Below are 21,915 nucleotides of genomic sequence, written 5' to 3'. Positions count from 1 at the left end.
CCCGGGCACCGGAGCTGAGCTTCCCGACAGGCTGTGCGCGGGACCGCTACGGGTTCTCGGAGGCGCCGACACCGCGGGGCCTTGTGGGGGTTGCAGTTCCCGGCGGCGATGGGCGGCGAGGGCGGGCCTCGGCTTCCCGGCGGGCTGCGCGGCGGCCGGCGGTTGTCGGCGGGGCAGTCCGGCGGGCAGCGGCGGCCGTTCCGGCTGCGGCACAGCGGCGGGCGAGCGGGCTGGGCGGGATGCGGGGCCGCCGCCGCCGTCTCCCGAGAGTCTGAGCGCCGGCCGGGCCGCGCGCCCCCCCCACCCCCTCCCCTCTCGGGCCGCCTCGGGCCGAGCGTTCCGAGCGCGGCCCGGGCCCAGCGCCGCCGCCGCCGCCGCCGCCGCCGCCGCCGCCCCGCCCCTCCCCCGCCCGGCCGGCCGGCCCGGCGCTCATGCGGACCGGGCCCCGCCCCCCGGCCGAGCCCGCCGCCCGAGCCCGCGCCTGAGCCAGCGCCGCGCGCCCGCCAGCCCGCACCATGCTCAAGTGCATCCCGCTGTGGCGCTGCAACCGGCACGTGGAGTCGGTGGACAAGCGGCACTGCTCGCTGCAGGCCGTGCCCGAGGAGATCTACCGCTACAGCCGCAGCCTGGAGGAGCTGCTCCTCGACGCCAACCAGCTGCGCGAGCTGCCCAAGGTGAGCGGCCGCCCGCACCTACCTGCCGCCCGGCCCGGCCCTGGGCACCAGTGGGCACCGGTCGGCGGGATCGGCCCCGCGGCGGCTCCCGCTCTCCCAGGGCTCGTCAGCAGGCGCTGGCCCCGGGCGGGGCACCGCAGCCTCCAGCTGGCCCTGCTGGTTCTTACTGGCCAGCCCCACCCTCCTCACCCACCTCGGGTGCCGGCGCCAGGTGGCAGTGCTCCTCGGGTGCCTGCCTGGGGGTGACAGGGATAGCCACAGTCTAGGAGCGAAGGGAGCGCAAGCACGGGGGCGGTGGATGGGAGGGAGCCCGTCGAGGTGGGTAGGCGAACCTGGTCTGGCAGGTGAAGACTACTTTTTCACACTGCCCGGGAGGCGAGGAGCCCGGCGGGCGTTCTCCGACTGCTCTCCTCCTAGGGGCTGAGGCAGGGTAGGGGAGCTGTCCTCAAGGTCCTTGTCCCTGATAGGTCTGCCGCCTGTCTACCTCTCCTTGCGGTTGTGCGTCCCGGTCAGCTTGCTTTCCTTCTAAGGCTGCTCTGGAGAAGAGGTTACTAAAGGAAGCAGGTCATAAAAGGATTTCCTTTTTGGAGACCGGTTGCTAAGCGGCCCAGTGCTTGGGGCCGTGTGCCACAAAGGGTGTGGTGACCCTGTTCTGGGCTTGGATGGGAGGGCTCTGTCCCTCACCACCTCCAGGAGTCTTCGGCCCCCCTGTACACGAAACCACTGTACTTGGGGGACTTTGCTGATTTTGTCACTTTTCTTCATGACTGCCCAGTCCTCGCCGCAGATCTGGGCCGGGTCGGTTGGGTGCAGCAGCAGAGCCAGCAGGGGCCCTGGAGGACTCGCCGCTGGACGGGGGGAAGAGGGCTTTCAGGTTGCATGTGGAGTCATTAAGGGAGCACACAGGGTGAGGAATGGAGAATCACCCAGCTAGACGTGAGAGTACTCACCAGCCAGGATTTGGAACGCTTTGGAAAGAGCGGCAGGGAACGTGTCTGAGTTGACGAGAAGGGACCAGGTACCAAAAGGAACTTAGAAGCTCGGAGAGACGGGGGTGTGCGTTTTTCTCTCCTTTTCCTGCTGCAGACTGAGGTGATGTGGCAGGACCCTGGGTTTCTGTGGGGCCTGCAGCAGGCAGGGGCCCATGGGATCCGTGAGCTGTGAATTCGTGTCTGCTCTCGGAGGGGCCCTCTGCTAGAGTCCAGGCACCCCTGACCCCACTCCCTGCCCACAGCCCTTCTTTCGTCTGCTGAACTTGCGGAAGCTGGGCCTGAGTGACAACGAGATCCAGCGGTTGCCCCCCGAGGTGGCCAACTTTATGCAGCTGGTGGAGCTGGACGTGTCCCGGAACGGTGCGGAGCCCAGGGCGGGTCCGGGGTGGAGCCTAGGGGAGGCAGGAAGGACTGGGAGTCCTCAGAGACCACGGGTGTCTCTCCATGGCGATCCCTCTCCTGCCACAGACATTCCGGAGATCCCCGAGAGCATCAAGTTCTGCAAGGCCCTGGAGATCGCAGACTTCAGCGGGAACCCTTTGTCTAGGTGGGTGATGGCCATGGCAGGGGTGGGGGGCAGTAGTGGGTGCGGGAGGTTATGCAGCCCTGTTCTGGACACCTGAGGTCCCCTTCCTCTGGCGCAGGCTCCCGGAAGGCTTCACTCAGCTGCGCAGCCTGGCTCACCTGGCCCTGAATGACGTGTCCCTGCAGGCGCTGCCCGGGGACGTGGGCAAGTGAGTGCCCTCCAGGGCAGGGGAACTCGGCTCGGCCCTGCTTCTCCGCTTGTCCCCACCATCTCTCTGTTTCTGTCACGCCCACCGTGATCTCTCTTTCAGCCTCGCCAACCTGGTGACCCTGGAGCTTCGGGAGAACCTGCTCAAGTCTCTGCCTGCGTGAGTGGGCTCGGGTCCTCATCCGGTGCCTGCCTGGGCCGAGGCCCTCGGGGCTTCAGGCCGCGCAGTCGAGGCGACACCTGCTGTTTGTTCCGCAGGTCCCTGTCCTTCCTGGTCAAGCTGGAACAGCTGGATCTGGGAGGCAATGAGCTGGAAGTGCTGGTGCGGAGAGGGCGGGGCTGTCTCGGGCGAGGCAGGGCCGGGGACCTCAGGTGCTCGCTCTGAGCCTGTCGTCCTGTCCCCGTCTGTTTTCGCAGCCTGATACCCTGGGGGCTCTGCCCAATCTTCGAGAGCTGTGGCTGGACCGCAACCAGTTGTCCGCACTGCCCCCGGTGAGTGAGGGTGCGGCACCCCCTGGCCCGTGCTCAGCTGCTCCCTGACCCCCTGCGCCCACCTCCAGGAGCTCGGGAACCTGCGGCGCCTGGTGTGCCTGGACGTGTCGGAGAACCGGCTGGAGGAGCTGCCCTCTGAGCTCGGCGGGCTGCTGCTGCTCACGGACCTGCTGCTCTCCCAGAACCTGCTGCAGCGGCTCCCTGATGGCATCGGTCGGCACCGGCCGGGGTGCTGGGGGGGGCGTGGCTGGCGGGGAACCCCGGCCTGGAGGAGGGCCCTTTCGGGGAGGGCTCTGACTCTACTTACCTGGACTCCGAGAGATGCCCCCGAGAAGGGGAATTAAACTGGGGTGGGGATGGGCCCGGTGAGCGGGTGAGGGAGCTTGGCGGTTCAGCTCCAGGGCAGGGAGCTCGAAGGGCTGCAAGGGCAGGTGGGTTGGGTGATGGGGGCCGGGTCTGCAGCAGGGCAGGGCTCTGAGCTGTGCCCCACACGGGCAGCCGGGCCCTTGCCCCACACGGCGGTGTCATCGTGTCTCCCCGATACCAGGTCAGCTGAAACAGCTGTCCATCCTGAAGGTGGACCAGAACCGTCTGTGCGAGGTGACGGAGGCCATCGGTGACTGCGAGAACCTCTCGGAGCTGATCCTCACGGAGAACCTGCTGACGGTAGGCCCCGGCCCGGTGGGACCGGGGACGCTGAGGCGGGGAGAGAGGAGCACCGTGCGGCAGGCCCCGGGGGTCTGCTTGGATGGGAGGCTATGGCCGGAAGCGGTTCCCTGCGGGGGACAGGGAGCGGTGCCAGACCGAACCCCGCAGAAAGGTCCTCTTCTACTTCCGGACCGGGGCAGTTTCCCACCAACCTGTGACCCTCCCTCGGCCCCGACCAGGCTCTGCCCCGCTCTCTGGGGAAGCTGACCAAGCTGACCAATCTCAACGCGGACCGCAACCGTCTGGAGGCGCTGCCGCCCGAGATCGGAGGCTGTGTGGCTCTCAGTGTCCTTTCCTTGAGGGACAACCGTCTGGCCGCCCTGCCGCCCGAGCTCGCCCACACGGCTGAGCTGCACGTGCTGGACGTGGCTGGAAACCGGTGAGTGCTCGCCCTGCCCGGCCCCCGCTGAGCCAGCCGAGCCTGCCGGCCCCCGCTGAACCTCCCGTGCCACCCGCCCCCCCCCGGCCCCCAGGCTGCGGAGTCTGCCGTTTGCGCTCACCCACCTCAACCTCAAGGCCCTATGGCTGGCTGAGAACCAGGCACAGCCTATGCTCCGGTTCCAGACGGAGGACGACGCCCAGACCGGCGAAAAGGTTCTCACCTGCTACCTGCTGCCGCAGCAGCCCCCACCCAGCCTCGGTAGGTGACTGGCCACGGGGCCCCGGGGCGGCTGCGTCTGAGGGGCAGGGCCGGGCATCCCCTTGACGACCGCGTCCTTCAGAGGAGCCGGGGCAGCGGAGCCCTTCTGAGAGCTGGAGCGACGCCCCGCTCGGTCGCGTCAGCGTCATCCAGTTTCTGGAGGTCCCCGCTTGTGGCGACGACGCCGAGGAAGCTGCTGCTGAGAAGCGGGTATGGTGGGGGTGCCCCGGGGGGGAGGGGGCACATCCTCCCCGCCCCCCCCCTCACCCCCCTGCACACTGCAGGGCCTGCAACGTCGGGCCACGCCTCACCCCAGCGAGCTGAAGGTGATGAAGAGGGGTGTCGAGGAACGTCGGGGCGAAGCCTTGTCCTGCAGGCCCGAGTCTGGGCCACCCTCACCTTTGGAGGAGGTGCCTATGGGAACCCGCCTGGCACAGAAGGGACCCTGGCCCCGGGTGTCTTGTCCATCATGGGTGTGGGGCTTTGGGCGCCTAGGGGTGGGCGCGGGGGCTGGGAGGAGATGAGCCTGAGGGGCAGGGGTCCAGGGCCAAGTCCGCCACGCTCTCCAGCGGAGCAGGGCCACGTCACACAAGGGCCACTGGCGCGAGTGCAGGGGGACGTGTGGTGTAGACACGCCGGGTAGGAACCAGAGGCGGTGTAGGGGCGGAGAGCGAGGCGAGCGGGTCACACCTGCCTCGGGTCCTCACACAGCCGGAAGGGGCACGGCCGGCTTTGGCGTGGCACGCGGGGACCTGAGTCAGGTGGGCCCGGTGGTGCTCGTTTAGAGGTTCCTGGCGTTGGGGTCGGGGAAAGCTTGGGGACGCTTCGGGTGCAGCAGGGTGTCTGAAGCCTGGAGGGACGTGGAGCCGGGCCACCCGCTCTGTGAAGCCGCCGTGGCTTATGTGCGGAACCGTGCTCACGTCTGGGCGCCTGGCGGTTGTCGGTCTGGTGGTCTTCTGGAACCTACCTGGTCCCCGTCTTGTGTCTTGCGGGAAGACCCCTGAGGGGCTGCGCCACGGATCTGTGGCTTCGCACACCGTCTCTCCATCTTGATGGCGGCGTGGCTTCCCTGGGGGCTGGGACGGGCTCCATCTACCCGTCGGGGTGAGCCCACCGGGGGCTCTGCAGGCGGGGCAGCAGAACGCCCAGGCCGACCAGCTGCCTGACCCTGCCGCAGGAGAAGAGGCTGAGCACCGAGTCTGGCCTGAGCAAGGACTCACAGCCGTCTGCTAGCACGGCCTCCGAGGGTGACCCCGAGGGGCCGCTGACCGAGACGCAGGGGCCGAGCCAGCAGGAAGCCGGCCCGGGCACCCCAGAGGAGCCTGCGGAGGAGACTTACGAGGAGGTGAGGCCGGGCCTCTGCCCCGCGGAGGTCTGCAGCGGCGTGCTGCCCAGCGTCCGGGAGCCGCGTCCGGGCAGGGGGCCCGTGCAGACCACGCCGCCGTCCTCACGCCCGGCTTCACGCAGCCCACAGTGCGCTTCGCGGAGGACACGCTGCTGCTGCCCCCGAGGGAAGATGGCGAGAGTGAGGAAGGGCAGCCAGAGGCGCCCTGGCCCCTGCCCGGTGGGAGACAGCGCCTTATCCGCAAGGACACGCCTCACTATAAGAAGCACTTCAAGATTTCCAAGCTGCCCCAGCCCGAGGCCGTCGTGGCCCTGCTGCAGGGAGCACAGCCGGACGGGGAGGGCCCGGCAGGGCCTGGGGGCTGGCACAACGGCCTCCACACAGCCTGGGCTCCTCGGGACGAAGAGGAAGGTGAGAAGGAAGAGGAGGAAGAGGAGGCGGAGGAGGAGGCTCCTCCGGACCAAGAGGAGGCTGAGAAGGAGGCGGCGGAGGAGGCGACCCTGGTCTCCGCACCCTCCATCAAGGTGGGTCTCAGCTCACACACCCGGTCGACCCAGGCTCTGCTGGCCCCCGCAGGGTCTACACTCCTCCTCAGCGGGCCTCCATCCACACTGGTATCTCGGGGCACTCACGGCAGCTCTCGGCTCCTCCCCAAGGGCTGCTGCCCGCGAGGTCTTCCTGGGCTGGGTTCGGACTTGGGTCCCGAGGCCCTGCCGGCCCCACTGTGGACCCACGCCCCAGTCCTCTCCCTAGCCCTCAGGGGGCTCTCGTGGGCCCACACAAGGTCCTGCCTGCTCCCTGGGGACACGTCAGCACCACAGCACTTCTGTGCATCTGACATCGAGGTTGTGCATGGAGAGCGGGTGTGATGCCGTGGCAGCTGAGGGGCCTAGGTGGCCGTACTCTGGGACAGCCAGACACAGGCTCAGCCTGCCCTGGGGGCCCCCGACCCGCTAAGCCCGCCCCGTTTGGTGTTTTGGCGGTGGCAGTGGTAGCCCTGTGTCTGGAGCGGAGGGGACCGCGTGCCCCGGGAGACGGGCCGGTGCTCGGGCTGCGGGAGCTTGGTGTGGTCTTTCTTCTCTTTTCTGCTCTCTGCGGGGCCGGGTAAGGCGGTGGCAGGGCAGGGTCGGGGCTCACCTGCATGCCTTCGCTGGTCCCGTCCTAACAGGGGGTGTCGTTTGACCAGGCCAATAACCTGCTGATAGAGCCCGCACGCATTGAGGAGGAAGAGGTCTGTACCTGCTCTGGGCTCTGCTCTGTGCTCTGTGTCCCGGGCTGCTGGTCTTGCTTCCCGGGCTGTGAGCTCTCACGCCTCTTGCCCCCCCGCCCCCCCGCCCCCCTTCTCCCACACGCCTGGGCAGATCCCGCCCACCTCCCCGGTGCCGGGGCCAGCCGTCCCTCTGACCCAGACGGACAGAGATGGGTGCGGGCCTGGGGCAGGCAGCCGGTGTCAGCAGGGGTGCTGGGGCGTCCCCTGCCTTCCCAGCCGTGGGGACCCTGGAGCTTTGAGGCAGTATCTACGGGTGGGGGCAGGGCCTTGGGCACGGTCCAGGCTGTGCTCTGCTCTGTCAGTGCCCGTCGCCGTGCAGGCCCCCAGGCGGCCCTCGGACAGCCAGCCTGTTCTGTTTCCAGCTCACGCTCACCATCGTGCGGCAGACGGGGGGACTGGGTATCAGCATCGCTGGTGGCAGGGGTTCTACGCCCTACAAAGGGGATGACGAGGTGAGGACCTAGGGCCCACGAGGCCCCCTCTCCCTGCATCCCCGCCTTTTTTCTGCGAGGCTTTTCGTGGTTTTGAGAGCTGTTCCACTGTACTCTCCAACCTCACGGCATGCTTTCTTCTGGTGCCTGCTCACCCTCGGGGACCCCTGGCCCCGGGTGCCCGGCCCTGATGGCTGACCGGGGACAGAGCCGGGGAGGCTAGTTGGAGGCAGTGCCGGGTGCCCACGCTCTCCTCGGCATCCCGCTTTCCCTCCGTGGGTCACCCCTGTTGGGTCTGGGATTGAAAACCGTCTCAAGAGATTGACCTGGGCCTTCTAGCTCCCTGACTCACAGGACTTCCGGCGGCGAGCCCAGCGCCCGTGACTGCCCTGCGCCCTCGGGCATCTTTGCCGGCCTGGTGCAGGGTTTCCAGGCATTGCCCAGCTGCTCCCCCGACGGGACGGGACAGCATGGGACCCCCTCCGCGGCCTCCGTCCTGTCTCTCCGCTCAGCCTCTGCTTCTTCTCCAGGGTATATTCATCTCTCGAGTGTCAGAGGAGGGCCCTGCAGCCCGGGCGGGAGTCCGGGTGGGTGACAAGCTCCTCGAGGTGGGTCAGGGCCCCCCCCCCCCCCCGCCCTCCCCAGGCTGCACACAGCCCTTGCTGTCAGGGAGGGAATCCGGGTGGTGCAGGGCACTGGCCGTGCCGGGGGTGGAGGCTGGTCGGGGAGGTGGTCACACCTCTGGCAGGCTGGGTCGCTGGCTTGGTTTCCTGCTCCCGAGCCTGGGCAGGGGCATCCGGGAGCTCTTGGGGGACACACCGGGGCGAGGTCTGAGGGCAACGTGCCCTTTCTGCAGGGCCCAGAAGGGGCCGGGAACGGAGGCTATGGGCCAGGCTGGCGTTCGCCCAGGCAGGGCTGAGACCACGCTGCAGCTCTCTGTGGAGGAGTGTGTGCCGTGGCCAGTACGGCAGGGAGAGCGGAGGAGAGGGAGCCCGACCAGGCTGGGGTCAGGGAGGAGGGATGGCGTCAGACACCCGGCGACCCTGGGCGTCTTCAGTCGAGCCGCTGGGCCGAGGGATGGGTGCGGACCAGCAGAAAGGACACCCTCGTGTCCGTCAGCCGACCCGCGGCCTCACCCCGGGTTTGTACGAGTCGCGGGGCTGGCTCTTTTGCCCGTCTCCCGTCTGTGGAGGGAGCGTGCGCGGGGCCTCCCCGCGGCCGTGGCCCCGGCCTGACCGGTGTCCCGCCCCGCAGGTGAACGGCGTGGCCTTGCACGGTGCCGAGCACCACCAGGCGGTGGAGGCGCTGCGGGGGGCCGGCAGCACTGTGCAGATGCGGCTGTGGCGGGAGCGCATGGTGGAACCGGAGAACGCGGTCACCGTCACGCCCCTGCGGCCGGAGGACGACTACAGCCCTCGGGAATGGCGGGGAGCTGCCCTGCGCCTGCCCCTGCTCCAGCCGGACCCCGCCGGGCCCCTCCGCCAGCGCCACGTGGCCTGCCTTGTGCGCAGCGAGAAGGGGCTGGGCTTCAGCATCGCCGGCGGGAAAGGCTCCACACCTTACCGGGCCGGGGATGGGGTGAGGCGGGGGCCGGGGATGGGGTGAGGTGGGCGATGGAGTGAGGCGGGGGCCGGGGATAGGGTGAGGTGGGGGCCGGGGATGGGGTGAGGCAGGGCCTGGGTTCGGGGCCGGGGTCGTGCGCGTGCCACTCAGCTCTCCTTTCCCCTGCAGGGCATCTTCATTTCCCGCATCGCAGAGGGGGGCGCTGCCCACCGGGCGGGTACTCTGCAGGTCGGCGACCGAGTCCTCTCGGTGAGTGGGCGTCGTGGGGCCGGCTGACCGCCACATCTGCTCCACCCACCTCCCGGGGCTCCCTGACGGGCCTCGCTCTTGCAGATCAACGGGGTGGACATGACCGAAGCCAGGCACGACCACGCCGTCTCTCTGCTGACCGCCGCTTCCCCCACCATCGCCCTGCTGCTGGAGCGTGGGGCCGGAGGGCCCCTTCCCCCCAGCCCTCCGCCACCCCCCCCCACACCTCCCAGTGTGGCCAGCACCGCCGTGGCCGCTGCCACCCCTGGGGAGTCTGGGCCGCTGCGGCTGGCCCCCAGCCTACCGGCTGCCACCTTGGAGGGGCCATACCCAGTGGAGGTGAGACCGTGGCCCTCCCCCTGCCTGTCCCTTGCTCCCCTCCACGTCCCGAGGGTTCACACCGGGTGGGAGGAGCGCCCCGCCCTCTCCGTTCTGGTGCCGGGCCATTGGGCATTCGTTTCTTTTTTTTACTTTATATTTAAAAACAAATTTTTTTTTGGTGCTTATTCTCGAGAGGGACAGAGTGTGAGCAGGGGAGGGGCAGAGAGAGGGAGACATAGAATCCGAAACAGGCTCCAGGCTCTGAGCTGTCTAACTCGGTGCTCGAACTCAAAAATCGTGAGATCGTGACCTGACAGAAGTGGAAAGCTCAACTGACTGCGCCACCCAGGCGCCCCTGGGCCTTCGTTTCTTGGCCACCTCCCCACGTGGTCTTTTTGTCAGTCCTGACGTGGCGGGGCCGCCGCCCAGCATCCCTGACAACCTGTCTGCGTGCAGCCGCCCTGGGCCCGTACACCCTCTGGGTTGGAGAAGCATCCCTTTGCTGCTCCAACAGGCTCATTCCAACCAGCTCCTCACGCCCTTGGGTATCCCCAGGAGATCTGCCTGCCGAGAGCCGGGGGCCCACTGGGGCTCAGCATCGTCGGGGGCTCTGATCACTCCAGCCACCCGTTTGGTATCCAGGAGCCTGGCGTATTCATCTCCAAGGTAGAGTGGGCCCCGCGTGTGTCTCTGCTAGGAGGGCCCGGCCCAGGCAGGGGGCAGCAAGGCCTGCAGCCCACCGGACCTCACCCCTACCCCCGCTGACAGGTGCTCCCACGGGGCCTGGCTGCACGCAGCGGCCTCCGGGTTGGGGACCGCATCCTGGCAGTGAACGGGCAGGACATTCGGGAGGCCACGCACCAGGAGGCGGTCAGTGCCCTGCTTCGGCCCTGCCTGGAGCTGGTCTTGCTTGTGAGGAGGGACCCGCCACCCCCGGGCATGCGGGAACTCTGTATCCAGAAGGCTCCCGGCGAGAAGCTGGGCATCAGCATCCGAGGGGGCGCCAAGGGCCATGCGGGGAACCCCTGCGACCCCACAGACGAGGGCATCTTCATTTCCAAGGTGAGGGCCCCTCCTCAGCCAGCCCCGCCCCACTGGGTTCCTCGGGGAAGAGGAACCATCGTAGACCTCGAGGTCCGGGTCTCTCTGCAGGTGAGCCCCACGGGAGCAGCGGGGCGTGACGGCCGGCTGCGGGTGGGGCTGCGGCTGCTGGAGGTGAACCAGCAGAGCTTGCTGGGCCTGACACACGGCGAGGCCGTGCGGCTGCTGCGCGGCGTGGGCGACACTCTCACCGTGCTCGTCTGTGACGGCTTCGACACCGACGCTGCCGCCCCTGCCGAGGTCAGTGCCCACCCCCATCGGCGCCCTGCCACAAGGACAGGGTCCTGTTTGCAGCGCAGCCTAGACGTTCGAGGAGTGACCCTGTGTGGGCTGGGAGAGCTGGTCTTTCCGTCTCTAGGCCTGGGGAAGCCCTCGGCCACTGAGTCCACGTGGGAGGGGGCTGCGGTCCCGGGTGGGACAGGGCGTGTGAACTGACGGCACGATCGGGCCCTAGAGGAAGCCGGTGCCTTCAGGTGGGCGGCATCTGCAGGGCAGGGCCACGAGCCGCGACAGCATGGCTTTGAGCCACGCACGCGGCGAGGTTGGGGCCCCTCGGGACTCTGCCTGCAGACACGCGTGGGGACCCCTCAGGGGACCTTGCTTCCCAGGACCTGCCTCAGAGTGGAAGCCACGTGGGGCGTGTGCGGGGCCCTCGGTCTGAACGAGTCTGGCCTCTGAGCCCGGCTTCCCCTCTGCTCTGGAGGGTCCCCCGTCTCACCCTCTCCCACCTCTCCACTGCTGTCCCCGGGGCCCCCGGGCAAAAGGTGACGCGGCTGTGCCTGCGCCCCAAACGGGCCTCTGAGGACCCTTCGCCACAGTGGCTGCCTACTCTGCCTGGGGATGGGGCGGCCCCCTCAGACTGGCCGTCTGCAGCGCATCCTGGGGACGGTGGCTCCCTGCCACCCTGTCCCTGCACTGCCAGTGGGGGCTCATCCCTGGTTCTGTGTATCGTCTGCTGCGTGAAAGGGAGGCCGTGCTCACGCTCTGCACTCCAGGCCAGGCCGGATGCCCCGCGCCCACACCTCCCTTTGCCTTCACGGGAACCCCGGTGGTGGCTTCTGGGAGGGGTTTCTCTTAGGACTTGAGGTTTAGACCGTGTGGTCCCAGAAAAGGCTTTACCTTTTGTGCGTTTCCCGTGTGTGTTTAGAAAAGTTTACAAGTTTGCTGACTTGAAAGCCTTTCAGTTGAAGAGAAAAGAACAGCTACGTGGTGAGGGGCTCAAACCCCCGAGGGAGTGGGGCTGGCATGTCCCCGAGTTACGGGGGTGCCCACACTTGGCTTTGCCGTCTGGGCACGTGGTTCTGCTGGTAGCCCTTTCACGTGGCTGTGCCTAGTGGTCCCTCCACAGGTCGCCACGTCTGCGCCTTCCTCCAGCACACTGGCCAGCAGGCTCGGGAGCCCGTCTCTGTGCTTTGGGGGCGTTTGTGCGGGAAGGAGGCCTGGGGGCACTCGGACCTTCCGTCCGTCCTCGCAGACCGACACGTGCTCTTTCGTGTTTTGAGCGTCAGCTTTTTGTTACGTGGGACGCGATTGTTTTTATCGCTTTTGCTTTTTAAGAGTGATTTCTTTGAGGTTTTAGAAACCTAAGTTTTCTGTGAATTAAGTTTTCTGATCTTTCCCTTGTGTCTTTGGATCTTGGGCTTTGCTTCCTTGCTTCAAAGAATTGTCAGAACGTCGCTGTGTGTTTCTTGCTTGTACTAACGTAACTTTTTAAAGACAGAGCTCTGCAGTCCCCCCGGATTGTTTTCTGAGTGGGCGATGTGTCATCTCAGGAGTGGGGACGCTCACCTGTCGCTCCCCATGGGTCTGAGGACCTGGGGCCATCTCTGTGAGAGTTCAGTGTGTCCAGAGCTGCTGCACGTGGTCCTAAATACGGTCACTTTCTGGTGCGCTTGGATCCCCGATGGGTCAAGTCACCTTTTGCTTCTACTTGAGAAAAGCTTCAGTCTATTTCTCTGCGTTTTCTGTTCCAAACAAACCTGTCAAGTTCTGTAACAAAAGTTGATTAGGACTCGAGAATTAGCTCTGATCTCGGGAGTTCTTCCGCGAGAATGTGTTTTTTCCAAGCCCGCGTGTGGACCGCTCTGCTTTTGCTTACCATCCTCCGCGTGGAGGTCCTGCGTCCTGAGCGGCGTATGCGGGTCTGGCTTTCCTGGTCAGGCCCCTCTGGTCCGCTCTGGTGGCCTTGCCCCCGTGCCAGCAGTGAGAAGTGGACCGTACACACTTCTGTGTGCCCCAGGGCACAGGGCAGGGCCCTCGGAATGCTCTCCTCGCTGCCCCCCCACCCCCCCCGGTGTCGTACCCCATGTGTCAGGCTCGTGTGAGAGCCCGTCTGAGCCCCGTAGGGTCCGGGCTTGCCGAGTGTCCCCTGAACCCTTTCGGGTCCTGGAAACCAGTCTCAGTGCCAGCTGGTGCACTGGCCGCCTTCCTCCCCAGCACCCCCGGCAGCTCGTTAGGGGCGGGGCTCACGAGAACTTGCTGCAGCCGGCTCCACCGGCGAGGCCAGTGCTCCCTCTGTTCCAGCGCAACCCGGGGCACAGCCCTTCCTTGCTGCGGAGCCTTGGGCGGGCGCTGGCTTCCCGGCCTCGGTGTCCTCGCCTGCGCAGCGTAGCGTCCGCTTCCGGGGAGCATCGGGTGGCGGGAGCGGCACGGCACACGCCCACCGTCCCGTGCGCACGGACGGCCACCTGGCTCCCTCATCCCACCCTCTGCGCCCACGGCCCTTCCCCTGTGCGGTCGCGTCCCTTCCTCACGGCGCAGCTGTCATCTTGCCCTCCGGCTCACGTTTGCCAGCGTGTCTCTTACTGGCTTTCCCGGGGGCCGGCATTCGGGCTTTGGCCACGGGTACCTTTCCTTTCCGCGCTCCCTTGGTCTCTGCCGTGAGGGAGGACTCGCCCCGCACGCCTCCGTGTGCCTCCAGGAAGAGAGCCCCTCTCGGCCGCTGGGCCCGAGACGAGGCGCTGCCCGGGACAGGCGAGACCGCACGCCGGGTCCCTCCCGTTGTCCTGACGGGATCTTTTTTTAAAAAAAGTTTTTTTTTTTTTAATGTTTATTTTTGAGACAGAGCATGAACGGGGGAGGGGCAGAGAGAGAGGGAGACACAGAATCGGAAGCGGGCTCCAGGCTCTGAGCCGTCAGCCCAGAGCCCGACGCGGGGCTCGAACTCACAAACGTGAGTTCGTGACCTGAGCTGAAGTCGGACGCTCAACCGACTGAGCCACCCAGGCGCCCCCTGACGGGGTTTTAAATAACAAGCTGGGGCCTCGCAAAGCTTCAAGGGTAGCAACCGAACCCTTTTTTGTTTTTGTTTTTAGCGTTACTGTGAATTCACAGGTCTGCGTGTTCTTGATGTCTTTGAACCCATTGTGTTTTGCACTCACACCGTCCCCTCATTGGACATGTGGCTTCTGTTTAGTGTGGCACCTGTCATTCGATAGCTTCCTTGCCCTCCTGAGTGACCAGGTATTTCCTCCCCCGGCCCTGGAATCGGCCATTTCTGAGAGGACTCTGGCACCTCTCAGCCACGGGTGGCGCTTCGGCACCCCCACCCCCGCCCCGCCCCGTACTGGCCTGCGGCACTCATGGTGCTGGGCTCATTGCTTCCCAGCCTCTGCAGCACGTGCGGCCCAGGATGTGGATGTTTCTAGAAAGAGGAAAGCCATGAGTTTGTACTGTTCTTTATTTTTTTATGTACGCTCCACACTGAACACGGGGCTTGAACTCGTGACCCTGAGATCGAGAGTCACATGTTCCATTGATTAGTCAGCCAGGTGTCACTGTGCTGTTTTTTGTTTTTGTTTTTTTTAACGTTTACTTATTTATTTTGAGATAGAGAGCAAGTATAGGGGAGGGACAGAGAGAGAGAATCCCAAGCAGGCTCTGCACTGTCAGCACAGAGCCCAACATGGGGCTCGAACCCACAAACCATAAGATCCTGCTCTGAGCCGAAACCAAGAATCAGATGCCTAACTGAGCCACCCAGGCGTCCCACTGTGCTGTTATTTTTAATTCATAATTAAGTTTGCAGCGTTTTTACGTTTGATTTTATATTTGTGTCTCTTTTCTATCAAAACTTTAAGTATTGTTATTATGTTCGATAGTTCTGAAGCTGTTAATACCAAGGTCGTTGAGAGCAAGTTAAGATTTCCCCGAGTTCTTAAGATTTATGGGGCGCCTGAGTGGCTCGGTCGGTTGAGCGTCCGACTTCGGCTCGGGTCACGATCTTGCGGTCTGTGATTTCAAGCCCTGCATCGGGCTCTGTGCTGACAGCTCAGAGCCTGGAGCGTGTTTCGGATTCTGTGTCTCTCTCCCCCTCTGCCCCTCCCCTGCTCATGCTCTGTCTCTCTCTCTCTGTCAAAAGTAAATTTAAAAAAAAAAAAAAAGACTTACTAGGGTGTATAATCCCAATACTGTATTTTAAGTGACTTGGAATAACTCGTCGTGTTGTTATGCTGCCAGCCTGGTAGGCAGCTGGGCTTCCTCATTCTCGGTTTTTAGGGATGGTTTCTTTTTTTTTTTTTTTAATTTTTTTTTTTTTTAATGTTTTTATTTATTTTTGAGACAGAGAGAGACAGAGCATGAATGGGGGAGGGGCAGAGAGAGAGGGAGACACAGAATCGGAAGCAGGCTCCAGGCTCTGAGCCATCAGCCCAGAGCCTGACGCGGGGCTCGAACTCACGGACCGCGAGATCGTGACCTGAGCTGAAGTCGGCCGCTTAACCGACTGAGCCACCCAGGCGCCCCTAGGGATGGTTTCAAACCGCTCTTTTGTGCTAGTGTGAGTCTTTACGTGGTCCCAAAGCCAAAACTACAAACAGCACTTTGACGAGTCTGACTTCTGTCCCTGCAGGCCACCAGGTGTGTCGGTCTGGGGTTAGTCTGCATGATTTCTTTTTGAAAAATATGAGCAAGTACATAAAATGATTTTAAATTTGGAAAAAGGCAAGAACAGACCACAGAATCTCTCGCCCAGAGGCCGTGTGTGCGCCTCTCCCACGGTCCCACGGCGTCTCTCGTCGCAGAGGGCTCAGTGCGGGAGTGCGCGGGTGGGAGCCTGGTGGCCGCGTCTCTGCAGCCTCCCCGACCCTGACCTTGTGCACCGTGGCCCGTGGCCGCTCCCCGCAGACTGACCCCTGTCCCCCCAGAGCCTGCTGGCAGGGCGCACAGATGGCGGTCTGGCCCGTCACCCGCGGTCTCCACAGTGCTGTCCCCAGGTGTCCTCACTGTAAAGTGACTCTTTTCCCTTTGAAATTAGTATCTTGTGGGGGGACGTTGAGAGTGTCTGAATGTCCGTCACTCGTCCCGTGTCCGCCGCCAACCCTAGCGCCTGCAGGTGTCTCTCGCGTCAGTGTCGCGGTCGTTGCCAATGATGACATTCTGAACTTGCTCCTCCCGCGTTTGTCGGTCGGCCTTGTGCTGCCAGGAGGGGCTCTCCCTTCTCTGCAGTTAGATACTCCCCCGTCTGCCCCGATCGCAGACTCACTGGCCTCCACGTTGTTTTCACGGTGATGGTTTGTCGCCGTGGCCGCTGCTTTCATGCTCCAGGAGCCCTGGAGTTGGCCGATGGAAGGGGCTTCCCGCCAGCCCCTCTAACCTGGCCCACGATCCTTTGAGCAACCTAGTTTCCGGCACAACGGGTCACTCTGGGCTCATGTCATGTTCTCCCGCCCGACTCTGTGGCACATTTCTCCAAGGAGTGCTCGTTCCTTTTAGCGGAAAGTGGTATTTAGAAGCCAAGATCTGGGCCCCAGGTGTGCTCGTGGCCTCAGCGCCTCTCGGCGGCCGGGCTCTTCCATGAGTGGGTGCGTGTTGACATTTGCGTCTCTGACTGTGGAAAAGCAGGAGTTCACGTCGTCATCCACCATCCCAGTGGCCTCCCGGGCCGGCCCCTCCCTGTGTACGTGGCCTCCTCTGCCACGAGGGACCCGGCCGCCTTGCCGCTTGTGCTCTCCGCTCAGTCCCCGTGCGCGACTGTGCTCCCTGGTCTGAGGGCCCCGCCTCTCTCAGGCCCGCCTGCGGCCTTCTGACTGCCGTGTTCCAGAAGTTGAGAAGGTGGGCTCCTTAGCGTCTGTTACATCTTCCACTGTTGCCAGAATCTCAGTCCCAGTTGGGGGTCTCCCGCTGCAGGGTTTCTGTCGAGCCCGCGTTCCTAGCAGACTCTGCTCTCCCCCTCTAGCCTCTCGCCTGTCCGGCACCCAGTTCGTGTTGTCATACCTGCCTCATGGATGGCTCCGTCCGGCATGACAGCGTCCCTGTCTGTCCACTGTTTCCATCCTTGAGCCCCTCTTCTCTGCTGTGGGCACCCCCTGTCCTCGTTCTCCATGTGGCTGGCACCTCTCTGCCCTCCCCTCGCTCACCCCTTCACTCGGGCTTTCGAAGTGTCGGCCGCAGCCGGATAGGTGTTTTGGCCCACACCGACAGCCGCCCCCGTCAGCGGGAGCCGTTCGCCCCGAGGGGAGTCTCCGTGCCTCCCGTGCCGCCCCTCCGGTTCCTGCTGCTGCTCACGGCTGAGTTCTCCCTCTTGTCTCGCGTGGGGTTGGAGCGAGCCCTTCCCGTGTTTCCGCCCACCTGTGTTCACCCTCGGGGCTCACGGTTAAAGCGCAGTTTGTGGACAGACCGTACGCTCTTACCCTCCTTCCTCCCACCGCTCTGCCGGCCGGTACCTGGCAGGAGACGGTGCCCGCCCCCTTACCACCCCGAGCTGCCGGGCTGCCGGGCTGCCTCCTGCATTGCGTCCTTTGTTTCAGAATGCTTTCTGGGCGCTCGCGCTGCAGATTCCAGAAGCAGCCTGTGAGTCGGAAGAGGCTTTGTGCCGCCAGGCACCCCTGCCCGGTGCCCCCCATCCCCACCCCATCTCGGTGTTGTCACCTGCTTCCCGGGCTGAGTGTACACGGTCAGCCTCCCCTGCCTCCTGCCACGTGTCAGAATGGCCTCTGGGGCTCGTGATGTGCATCCATGTTCTGAGGCAGATGCAGTGACGGCACAACGTCCGGGGTGCCGGCGGTACCCGGTCACGGATCCGCCCACCCCAGAGGCCGCCTCAGCCGTATGGGTCGCTGGCAGGTTCAGCCTACCTGCGGAGGGGACCCCGAGACCGGGGGTCCCGCCCTAAGCCCACGTCTCTCCTTAGGTGTCCCCGGGTGTCATTGCCAACCCCTTCGCGGCAGGAATTGGCCGCCGGAACAGCCTGGAGAGCATCTCCTCCGTCGACCGGGAGCTGAGCCCCGAGGGCTCTGGCAAGGTCAGAACCACCTGCAGTTCAGCCCCAGGGGGCGGGGTGGGGGGAGGGGTGGGCGCGGAGCCTGAGGCCGGTGGTCCCTGACTAGCGTCTTCTCCGCTCATAGGAGAAGGAGCTACCAGGACAGACCCCACAGTGGGGACTGGAAGCTGTGGTGAGTGTCCAGGTGTCCTTGCCCTGTACACTAGGCTTCCCTTCACACTCGGGCCTGGGGCGCCGCAGGGTGCCAGGGTGGACAGTAGGCAGCGGCCCAGATGCCCGCCAGGCCCTCCCTTCCCCTGGCAGCGGCCTGTCCCACACTCGGGTGCAGACACGGCCTTTCACACCACTTCTACTCTGCTCCCCAGGGTCGGGGCCCGGAGGGCCTGAAGCTGGACCACCGCACCCTGGCCGCCACGCCCGGCGCTGGCAGCACGCAGAGGGTCAGTGTCCAGGTCACAGCCCGGCCCACTCTCTCGTCTGCCCTCTAGGCTCTGACCCACCCCTGCCTTAGCCCCCCTCCTCCCCCAAGACTCCGGGGACCAGGCAGGGCCCACGGGGGCACCTGAGGCAGAGGCACGCGGGGCTTGGGGGCCGGGCCCCAGGAAGCCCCTCCCCTCAGACCCACCGGAGGAGAGCCTGAGCCTGGCCTGAGGGCTGGGGAGGGGCGGGCGGAGGCAGCTGGAGGCCTCCAGAGCCACTGGGGGTCTGCCGTTGAGGAGGACAGCTTTGAGCAGCCTTGACGAAGGCCGGGCCGGAGGGAAGTGGCCCGCTGCTGACAGCTGTGCTGGACGGGACGGACGTCGGGTCCTCAGCCCTCCCCCACGAGATGGGAGCAGCCCTCCCAGCAGCTGCCCGAGGCGCCAACATGACCGCGAGCGGTGGGGAGTCGTGCCGGGGGGCATCTCGGAGGCTTCGGTTGTAGACCTTCCCTCAACTGTGAACAGCTGAGAGCGGGAACCCCACGGCAGGGTTGGGGCCCGTGTCCTCTGACCAGGAGGACTATGCCACGGGGTGGCAGGCGAGGGTCCGGGCCTCCCTGGCTCACGCCCCTTCAGAGAACACGGGGAGGGGAGCCGGGGGCGCTGCCCACGGAACAGCTGCCTTCGCTGTGGTCAGAGCCTCCTTCCTGTCCCCCTGGCATCGTGGGGTGCAGAGGGGATCCTGGGGGGCTCCAGGCTGTGGCCTTTGGGGGGGGGGGGACCCTTCACACTGGCCAAACAGGTGTTTATGTCCACCTGGGAATGCCCCCTGGACTGGGGTCAGGTCAGGAGCCGAAGACCAGCTTCTGCCAAGCGCCCCACCCCCTGCGAGGCCCCACCCCTGCCTGACCCTCACTCCAGCCTGACGCCTGCAGGTCCTGTCTGGAACAGCCGGAGGGAAGATGGCCGAGGCTCCCTGCTCCCCCTCCCCCAGCTGCCAGCAGGTGAGTGCCTAGTGGGTGGGGGGGGGGGGGGAGGGGACAGCACCTCCCCCCAGCTGCCACTCGGACTGTGAGGGCACAGCCTGCCGGCACCTCCCTGGCCAGAGGTGGTTGGTGATGTGGGTGAGGGCTCCCCGGGGCCCCCGGGGTCAGGGCTGCCTCACCCCTGCCTGTCCTCTTGTCTGTGAGGCCCTGGGGGCCAGCTTGGCCCTACTCAGGCTCCCTGGGTCGGCTGCATGAGAGGGCAGCGGGGGGTGGGCACTGGCAATGCCGACTCAGAGGCCAGCTCCCGGCCTCTGCCCCTGCCCAGCAGACGGCAGGCAGGTAAGTGTCGGCCCCGTGCCCCTGGGTACCCAACCTGACCGCTCACCTTGGCTCCGTGTCTCTTTCCTGCACCAACTCCCCCCCCCCCCCACCTTACCTGAACCCCGATCCTTCCCTCTGCTGACAAAAGCGGCTGAGGCCTGGCCAGGGGACTCTGTGGCCCCCAGGGATAGAGGTGATCCCCGTTTTGTGAGCGCTCTGACCTCCAGTGTGCGGGCGTCTCGGGCAGCTGGTGGGGACAGCTGGTGGCTGATGATGGCTGTCTCTGCATGACTCACGTGCACCCCACCCCTCAGCTCCCCTCCCCGCCCTCCCCCGACGCACTGCCCACCAACGTGAAGCAGGCCTACAGGACCTTTGCCGCCGTGCCCGGCCCACACCCGCCGGACACCCCCGCCCAGGTACACGGTGGGCGGCCCGCCCTTCCTCTGCGTGTGCTTGCGGGGCGCGTGCCGGAGGGGCCGGGCCTCAGGACCCACTCTCCCCAGGCCCCCACACCTGGGCCCGCGGCCTCCCCGGAGCAGCTCTCCTTCCGCGAGCGGCAAAAGTACTTTGAACTGGAGGTGCGGCTGCCCCAAGCCGAGGGGCCCCCCAAGCGCGTGTCCCTGGTGGGTGCCGACGATCTGCGCAAGATGCAGGAGGAGGAAGGTGAGCGGCCGGATGGGCAGCGGGGAGGGCTGGGGCCAGGCCGGGGCCTGACCTGTCGGCCCCCCCACACACACACCCCTTTCCTCCTCCCCCCCAGCCCGGAAGCTGCAGCAGAAGAGGGCGCAGATGATGCGGGAGGCAGAGGGCACCGGGCCCCCCCTGGACCTGGATGGGGAACCCCCCGATGAGCCAGAGGAGCTGCCTCCCCCGACCGGCCCCACCACAGGGTGAGGGGGCAGCACCCAGCATCTCCCCGGGTGCCCCTGTACCCCCAGCACTCCACCCACCCGGTCCTCCCGTCCCATCTCCTGTCCCATCTCCTCTCCCAGGCTCGGACCCTCGTCCCCCCTGCCTCCGGGAGGCAGCGCCCCGGTGCGCACAGCCAAAGCGGAGCGGCGCCATCAGGAGCGACTCCGTGTCCAGAGCCCCGAGTTGCCTGCGCCCGATCGGGCTCTGTCCCCTGCCGAGCGCCGTGCCCTGGAGGCCGAGAAGCGCGCATTGTGGCGGGCGGCCAGGTGAGGCCCCTGCGGCCCAGCGAGGCCTCCCCTGCCCCCGCTGCCTGCGGCCACCGCACCGCCTGCCCAGCCCCACCTCCCGTTTGCTCTCAGGATGAAGTCCCTGGAACAGGACGCCCTCCGTGCACAGATGGTCCTCAGCAAGTCCCAGGAGGGCCGAGGCAGGCGCGGGCCCCTGGAGCGGCTGGCGGAGGCCCCCTCACCGGCGCCCACCCCGTCACCCACCCCGTTGGAAGGTCTGCGTCCCGGTAGGGGAGGCGGCGGGTCTGCCCTGCAGCCCACACCTCCCCCAACACCCACTTCTTGTCCCCCCTCCCCCGCCAGACCTCGGCCCCCAGACCAGCACCTCTCCTGGACGCCTGGTGAGGAGTCAGCAGTCGATGCCTGTCCCGTACCCCCCTCCCCAGACCCTGCCTCTCCCCTCACCCTTTTCACGCTCTCTGCCTTTCTCCCTCACGCTGTCCTTTCAAGGCCTTGTCTGGGAGGAAGTTTGACTACAGGGTGTTTGCAGCCCTCCCTTCTTCCAGACCTGTCTATGACCTGCAGGTACAGGCCCTTCCGCGGGACAGCCGCATGGGCTCCTGCCGCCTTTGCACCAGGCCTGTCCCGCCCTCTCTGCCTGTCTCCAGTCCTGTTCCGTGGGCGCGGGGACCCCCACCCCGGCTCTCAGGGGTGGTTGCAGGCAGCCCCTGGCTGCAGTCCTGACCCAACCCTTCTCCCCATCACAGTCCCCAGATTTTGCTGAGGAGCTGAGGTCCTTGGAACCGTCTCCTGGCCCTGGTAAGTGACAGGTGAGGCCCGGGGGTGCCCCCAGGCCACCCCACCCCCTGTCGGCTCACTGCCCTGCCTCTGCCCACCAGGCCTGCAGGAGGAGGACGGAGAGGTGGCCGTGGTGCTCCTGGGCAGGCCCTCGCCTGGCCCCGAGGAGGTGACGCTGTGCAGCAGCCGCCGCCCGATCCGGCCAGGGCGCCGCGGCCTGGGCCCAGTGCCCTCCTAGAGGTCCTGGGTACCTCCCCTGACTCGGGTGGGGGCCCTGCCCGCAGCACCACCGCCCCTGCCCCGAGTCTTTTAACCTGGGTGTTAGCATTTTAAAGAGGCCCCTCCCCAGTTGGGACCTGTTGGCAAGACTGTAACTAGTGACGTTTGTACAACCAAAGACTCTATTTTGTGGTTTAAGAAGAATAAAGTTGACTACGTTTTACCTCCTGTCTGCCTGCCCACACCCCACGGCTGGGGTTCATGGTGGTTGGGGGGGGGGGGCGGGCCGGAA

General features: G+C 65.8%; 1 protein-coding gene across 7 annotated transcripts; it reads left to right on the top strand.

Annotated features, from left to right (window-relative positions):
- The first annotated feature begins 496 nt into the window (after positions 1–496).
- Positions 497–21,846, top strand: SCRIB (scribble planar cell polarity protein). 7 transcript variants are annotated; one of them, XM_053896265.1, is made up of 37 exons: positions 497–674; positions 1,909–2,026; positions 2,135–2,213; positions 2,311–2,400; positions 2,503–2,559; positions 2,658–2,721; positions 2,817–2,891; positions 2,960–3,104; positions 3,439–3,557; positions 3,779–3,978; positions 4,073–4,239; positions 4,322–4,449; positions 4,524–4,649; positions 5,417–5,584; positions 5,707–6,108; positions 6,753–6,815; positions 7,217–7,306; positions 7,816–7,893; positions 8,540–8,863; positions 9,017–9,097; positions 9,182–9,436; positions 9,974–10,084; positions 10,187–10,480; positions 10,571–10,759; positions 17,649–17,759; positions 17,863–17,910; positions 18,104–18,178; positions 19,093–19,161; positions 19,779–19,883; positions 19,971–20,130; positions 20,228–20,357; positions 20,460–20,645; positions 20,739–20,881; positions 20,970–21,007; positions 21,117–21,191; positions 21,374–21,425; positions 21,506–21,846. In XM_053896265.1, the coding sequence occupies exons 1-37, from the start codon at positions 516–518 to the stop codon at positions 21,640–21,642; spliced, it is 4,911 nt and encodes a 1,636-aa protein (XP_053752240.1). In that variant the 5' UTR covers positions 497–515; the 3' UTR covers positions 21,643–21,846. The 7 variants fall into 7 exon arrangements, with proteins under 7 accessions (XP_053752240.1, XP_053752236.1, XP_053752241.1 ...); XM_053896261.1 differs by having other exon boundaries at positions 6,771–6,815; positions 19,779–20,130; XM_053896266.1 differs by lacking the exon at positions 21,117–21,191.
- The last annotated feature ends 69 nt before the right edge of the window (positions 21,847–21,915 follow it).

This window comes from Panthera pardus, unplaced genomic scaffold (assembly GCF_024362965.1).
Source record: "Panthera pardus isolate Hobbes unplaced genomic scaffold, ASM2436296v1 HiC_scaffold_7, whole genome shotgun sequence".
NCBI lineage: Eukaryota > Metazoa > Chordata > Mammalia > Carnivora > Felidae > Panthera > Panthera pardus.
This window is presented reverse-complemented; position numbering and strand designations above follow the sequence as displayed.

Bases quoted from the DNA above. Each gene is read 5' to 3' on its own strand.
- SCRIB (XM_053896260.1), top strand. From the start codon at position 516: ATGCTCAAGTGCATCCCGCTGTGGCGCTGCAACCGGCACGTGGAGTCG. The intron at 4,650-5,416 runs GTGCCTATGGGA...ACCCTGCCGCAG, and splicing joins CACCCTCACCTTTGGAGGAG to GAGAAGAGGCTGAGCACCGA. The intron at 20,358-20,459 runs GTGAGGGGGCAG...CTCCTCTCCCAG, and splicing joins CCGACCGGCCCCACCACAGG to GCTCGGACCCTCGTCCCCCC.